This window comes from Sminthopsis crassicaudata, chromosome 3 (assembly GCF_048593235.1).
Source record: "Sminthopsis crassicaudata isolate SCR6 chromosome 3, ASM4859323v1, whole genome shotgun sequence".
Classification (NCBI taxonomy): Eukaryota; Metazoa; Chordata; class Mammalia; order Dasyuromorphia; family Dasyuridae; genus Sminthopsis; species Sminthopsis crassicaudata.
Window position 1 is genome coordinate 641,023,445 of NC_133619.1, and position 6,481 is coordinate 641,029,925.

At 42.4% G+C, this 6,481-nt stretch overlaps 1 protein-coding gene across 1 annotated transcript; it reads right to left on the reverse strand.

Annotated features, from left to right (window-relative positions):
* Nucleotides 1-152: 152 nt before the first annotated feature.
* LOC141560025 (olfactory receptor 6Z7-like) lies at nucleotides 153-2,558 on the reverse strand. Its single transcript, XM_074297658.1, has 2 exons — nucleotides 2,523-2,558; nucleotides 153-1,085 (listed from the first exon to the last, which is right to left on the reverse strand). The coding sequence occupies exons 1-2, from the start codon at nucleotides 2,556-2,558 to the stop codon at nucleotides 153-155; spliced, it is 969 nt and encodes a 322-aa protein (XP_074153759.1).
* Between the last annotated feature and the right edge of the window lie 3,923 nt (nucleotides 2,559-6,481).

The window sequence follows — 6,481 nt, forward strand, 5'->3', positions numbered from 1 at the left end:
ATTTGTGAGAGGGAAATGGGAGGAATTGAGGCACTTAAGCTAATGCTGAGGTTTCCATCCTAGACCCCTGGGAGAGCAGTTTTGTCATGGATAAGGACAGCCAAGACAGAAAAGGGGAAGATGGTGTTTGAAAATGCTGGAGGTCCATGCTCTTAGCTGGATCTTTCACTGTCATAGCTCTGGCTGAACCCAATCTTATGGAGCGTCCTACGTAAAGCCCCTTGGACCTCCTTGTTCCTCAGGCAGTAGATGATTGGGTTGCACATGGGTGTGAGCACGGTGTAGATGACAGACAGCACTTTGTTGAGGTCCATGGCTTCAATCCTGCTGGGCCGGGCGTAGATGAAGATGGTGGCTGAGTAGAAGATGCCCACCACAATGAGATGGGAGGCACAGGTAGAGAAGGCCTTGCGCCGGGCAGCAGCCGAGGGCATGCGCACCACAGCCGCCCCGATGGCCGTGTAGGAAGCCAAGGCCACCAGGAGTGAGCCCCAAAGGATAACGATCGCCGAGATGAAGTCGACCAGCTCAGTTAGTGCTACATGGGTGCAAGAGAGGTTGAGCAGAGGGGAGACGTCACAAAAGAAGTGGTTGAGGACATTGGGGCCACAGTAGGAAAGCCCGGCAATGCAGGCTGTCTTGATCACAGAGACACTGAGGCTGCCCATCCAGGAGGCCATGGCCAACATGAGGCAGACCTGGGGCCTCATGAGTATTGGATAGTGGAGAGGACGGCAGATGGCCACGTAGCGGTCGTAGGCCATGGAGGCCAGGAGAGTGCACTCAGCACAGATAAGGGTGATGAAGAAGAAGAGCTGAGTCATACAGGATGTGAATGGGACATGGCAAGATCCTGACCAGAGCCCGAGCAGCAGGGTGGGCATGGTGACTGAGACATAGCACATCTCCAAGCAGCTCAGGTTCCCCAGGAAGAAGTACATGGGCTTGTGGAGTTCTGTGTGGCTCCAGATGAGCAAGATAATGATGGTGTTCTCCAAGAGAGTCAGCACGTAGAGGGTGAGGAACACTGCAAAGAGGACTCCACGTAGACCTGGCCTTGTGGACAAGCCCAGCAGGATGAACTCCTGGACCCGGGTCATGTTGGTCTCTCCCCAGTGTCTTCCAGGCTAGAGACAAAACACATAGAGATCTCAATAATGGAGAGTGGCCCATTGCAGGAAAAGACTGGATAGAGTGTCTGCATTCTCTGAGAAAGGTCACAGCTCCTATTTCTATAATACACTGAGCTTTCCAATGGACTTTCCTGACAACAACCTTATAAAGTCAGTAACAAAAATAAAATCATTCCCATTTTGCAGATGTAGAAACTGAGAAAAAGAGGGGTGATGGGACTGGCTGGATATCAGTTATACTGGGCTGTTTTTATAAAATCATAGTTGGAATCCTCACTCTAGAGCTTTTCAAATGAAGGTTTATATGATGATTTGCTAAGGATGCTATGGAAGACGCACTTCTTCAGGTATGATTTAGACTTTATGATCTCTAAACTCTTATTCATTCTGATTCTACAACGCCATGATTCCACATCCCATGAGACAATCAATGATTCCTATACAAAATCATGAATTTAGAATCCTAAAGGTGAAAGGGACCTCAGAGATCATCTGCCAATCAATTATTAAACGTCCCAAGCAAATGGTAATCCAGCCACCAATCAAATACTTCAAATGAATAGAAACTCACTCACTTGTTATTGCTGTCCAGTCTTATTCAGTTGTGCCTGGCTTTTTGTGACTCCAGTTGAGGTTTTCTTGGCAAAGGTACTGAAATGGTTGGTCATTTCCTTCCCCTGCTCATTTTACAAATGAGGAAACGGAAGCAAATAGAGTGAAGTGACTTGCCAAGGTCACATGGCTAGTAAGTATCTATGGCCAGATTTAAGTTCATGAAGATTATTTTTTCCTAACTCCAGGGCCAACATTCTATCCACTCTATCACATAGCTACCCCAATAACAAACATGCCCTCCCCCCCCTTTTTTTTTTTTTGCTGAGGCAATTGAGGTTAAGTGACTTGCCCAGGGTCACACAGCGATGAAGTGTTAAGTCTTGTTTTGTTTTTGAAGCTAGAAAGCTAGGAAGTGTTAAATGTCTGAGGTTGGTTTTGAACTCAGGTCACTCCTCTATCCACTGTACCATCTACTGCCCTGAAAATTCCTTTTTTCAAGTACATAAAATTGTGAATGTGTTTTCTCCCTTGTAAATTTCTACCCTCTTTCTGTCTTAGGTGGCTATATGAAATAATCTCATTTCTCTTCTTATATTTGAGGACTTGACTGTATTCCTCCTAGGACTTCCCTTCTCAGTTCTAAAAGTCTCCAGTTTTTAAAATTAATCTTCATCAAGATTAGTTTCTAGTTCTCATATTGCTATTTTGATTGCCCGCCTATAGATTTCTCATCCCTTTGTAACCATTTGTTCTAATAGTCAGATTTATTCCCATCAATTCTTGGTAACTTATTACTGTTGTTAGAAAATTCAATTTCATAGGTTCAGTCTGGACTGAGATTCTCCCAGCCCCATATTTGCTCTGATCCATCACAAGTCCCATAAGCCTTTGGGGCTCTGGGCTCCTCTCTAAAGCTTTATGAGTTGTAGAAAACTGCACTGGTAAAGAAGATTGCTTATAACAATGCAATCCCAAATTCAGACTCCATCAGTAATGGTCTAATTGGTGAGAATGTTCTGATGCTGCTGGGAGTACCACAGTGTATAGAGTACTGGTACTGAAATCAAAAAAGATCTAGGTTCAAATTCAACCTCAGAAACTTATTCTGTGACCATGGGCAAGCCATTTAGTCTCAGTGTCCTCATCTGTAAAATGGGCATAATAACATTACTTGAAAAAATATTTGTAAGTGTTCAGCACATGCCCCGCACAAAAGTAGGTACTTTATAAATGCTTATTCTCTTCTCTTCCCCTCCCTGCAGAACCTTGACTAATGTAGTTAGATGGAAAATAAAAAGTTCTTTTTTTTTTTCCTAAGCCAGAATGCTTGTTGCTGGAAAAAAAAAAAAAAAGGTGGTTCGAATCTGTTCTCAGATACTTAATATATGACTCTGGGAAAACCATATTATCTTATTCAATTCTCAAAACAGGCCTGGAAGCTCAGTTCTATTTTTCACATTTAACAGATGAGGACACTGAGGTAAACAAAAATTAGATGACTTGGGTAGGGTCATACAGCTATTTAAGTGTCTAAGACAGGATTTAAACTCAGAGCTTCCTGAATCTAGGTTCTACACCTAGCTTTATGGCCTTTGGAAATCTATTTATTTTATTTTACGTACTTAACATTTTTTTTCCTAAGAAAGGGTTCATAGGCTCCATCAGTTTGCTGAAGGGGTCCAGCACCCCCGAATTATCCTTTCAGAGTAAGATTATCAGTAACTGACGAAAGCCATTTCCCCACTCACTTGGGGTTTGAATATCAACTAACTACTAATTCTGCTGTTGTCTTTGGTCCCTTCACTCTCAGTTGTCACCCAAGCTTTTGACTTTCTTCTAGTACTTAGTGTGTTGATCCAGAGCTTGGCACAGTGCTTGGAGCATAGCAGAAGATTAATAAGTGTTTATTGGTTGATTGATTCCCCCAATGTCTAGTCCTTTTACATCCAGAAAAGGACGCTTTAGGATTCACCAGACTTTACTAGTATGGACACTCCATTCTCAAGGTGTCTCTCCTGTGGCCACCATCTTCTCTGACTTCCCTTCATGTCCTAAGTATGTCCCCTCAATAAATCCGACTCCTTACATCTTACTATATGTTCCATGTTCCCTTGTAGAGGACCTCAGTACCCTGAACCTTTGAAGATTCTAAGAATGGGCGATGGGCAGATGATGACACAGACAGAGGTATGGAGACCCAGGAATATCTGAAGGCAATCACCCTTCCTGCTAAGAGCTTTCCCACAGAGCTGCATTAAAACTGAATAGTTAGGGGTCATTCAATAAAGTCTTAGCCCAAGAATCAGAAAGACGGCTTCATTGTCTAGCTTTGAGGTCTTGGATAAGTCCCTAGCTCTCTTTAAGTCTGCTTTGTCCTCTGTGGAAAGGGGCCAAAGAATTTTACTTCATTTAAAATTCATTATTGGCAAAGAAATTTGCAACCTGCCTGGGTGAGGCGTTATTAGTGTTACCAAGAGTTTTGATTTGCAAGACCTATTAAAGAGGCAAAGAGTCAGGGGTGACAGTTTATAAATTGTAGAGAATTACAGAATTAATTGGTGGAGGGAATTTTCTCAACCAGATTGCTACTTATTCCACTGGAATCAGAAGTCTAGTCGCTCCTTACCTCTTCACCCCTCAATTTTACAGATCCTTTCCCACTGTCCAGAAGAAGTGGTCTTTGCTCCTTCCTCTCCCAGCCTTTCCACTTATGGACAAGTTATGAGCTTCCCTCCCACGTCTTTTCTGATACACACCTCCTCCATGGAGACTTCCTTCATGAACTCTGCCAGATTCTGTCACCCCAGCACCTCAACTGGACCTTGTGGGTTTTTCTCTTTCAGAAGATCCAGTTCTTTCACTAGAAGAAAACAAAAGGAGATCAGCACTTTCCACACTGAATCTCCCCCATGAGTCATACTCTTTTACTTCCAAGGTCACTTCATGAACTCTTCTAACAATTGTAATTTTCTTTTATTTTGAGCAGTTCTCAAATATTGGTCACTGCTCCTATCCTTCTGATTACTTTCTCATCAAGGACCTTGGCTGTTTATGACCTATTAAAGGTTTTTATTCTCTGGCAAACCCATCCCAGAAATTCTGTGGTTCAGATCACCAAAATGGTCTGGGTCCAGTCTAGAACAAACTGGGACACAAGAAAAAAAGTTTGAGTCATGATTTTATAAACTGCTAAATTTGGAACCAGAGGCTGTGGGTTTAAATCTCCCCCTGATACTTTTTAGCGCTCTATATTATTCCATTTCTCTGAGGGTCTGTTTTCTCCCCTGTAAAATATAGGACTTGGACTTGACCCCAAAGGTCCCTTCCAGTTTTAAGTCTGTTGTCTTCCATCATCCACCATGGCACAATTTGGGGTTCTTCCTCCTACTTCCCTAAATCCCCCTTCTCCTTCTCCCTCCAGGTTACATCATCTTCTTCTTTCAGGGACATCTCCAGTCCTCCTGAAGTCCTCCTGATCTATACCCTGCAAATGAACCCAGATGACTCTGGAGGAGAAATTGAGGCTAATGGCTTTGCATAGTCCTCCTTTACTTAAACCCAATTCACTTGCATGTCATGACATTACCCCCTTGATGCCATGGTTCTCTTAACAAGGAAAGAGAAACAATATCCCCTTCTCCTATTCCAAAAGCAGCAATAGCAATGATAGTTGTAACAGTAGTAGTAGCATCATCAGCAGTAGTAGTAGTAGTAGTAGTAGTAGCAGCAGCAGCATTAGTAGTAATAGTAGTAGTAGCAGCAGCAGCAGTAGTAGTAATAGCAGCAGCAGCAGTAGTAGTAGTAGTAGTAATAGCAGCAGCAGCAGCAGTAGTAATAGCAGCAGCAGCAGTAGTAGTAGTAATAGCAGCAGCAGCAGCAGCAGTAGTAGTAGTAGTAATAGTAGTAGTAGTAGCAGTAATAGTAGTAGTAGTAGTAGTAGTAGTAGTAGTAGTAGTAGTAGTAACAGTAGCATCAATAGGAGGAAGAGGAGAAAGAAGAAAATGGGGAAGAACAGAAAGAGGAAGAGAAAAAAAGGAGGAGGAGATAGAGGACAAGGAGAGGAAAAAGGAATATTCTATGAATATTCTTGTAAGGTTCTTCCTAATGCTCTGCCCCTTTTTGTTCCATCATTTGCCACAGGATTTTCATACAGAGTTCATGGCTCGAGTCATCTAGATACCTACAAACTATATCTAGCCCTAATTTTCCCTTTGGTCCTCAATCCTTCATCTCTATCTTCTCACTGAATATCTCCTAAGAATCCTTCACACCACTCAAACTTACCACATATTCAATTAAATTCATATTTCCTCTTTTGAAACTAAAGCATCATCCCAAATGGTACTATTTCTTCTGAGATTACCTGCATCACTGCCACTGCAAATTTTAGAGTCATTTCTGTTATTTCCCTCTCCCTTAGTTCCTACATCTGATCAGATGCAACAGCTCTTCATCTCTCTCCCAGAATCTCTTGCTTCCATTTCCTTTTCTCCACTCGCAAAGATACCATCCTAATTTGGATCCTTAGGCACAGTGACCTGGACTACTTTAATAATTTCCAAACTGGTCTCTCTGCCTTCAGCCTCTTTTATCTCTCAGTATTCTTCAGCTTTCAAAATATTCTTTCTAACCCACGTCTAGCCATTTGGCTCTCCCATTCAGAAATCCTCTGTATAAATGATCTAAAAAGAAAGATCATAGGACTTAGAATCAGGAGGGGATCTAAAAGGGTGACTAATAAACCCTTTTAGTTTACATTTAAGAAAGCTGAGAACCAGAGAAAGGAAGTAACT

What these genes read in the sequence shown, in the direction of transcription:
- LOC141560025 (XM_074297658.1), bottom strand. Translation starts at nt 2,558, where the DNA reads ATGGATCAGAGCAAATATGGGGCTGGGAGAATCTCA. An exon ending in ATGGGGCTGGGAGAATCTCA is followed by an intron (nt 1,086 to 2,522) that starts GTCCAGACTGAA and finishes ACCCGGGTCCAG; the next exon opens with GAGTTCATCCTGCTGGGCTT.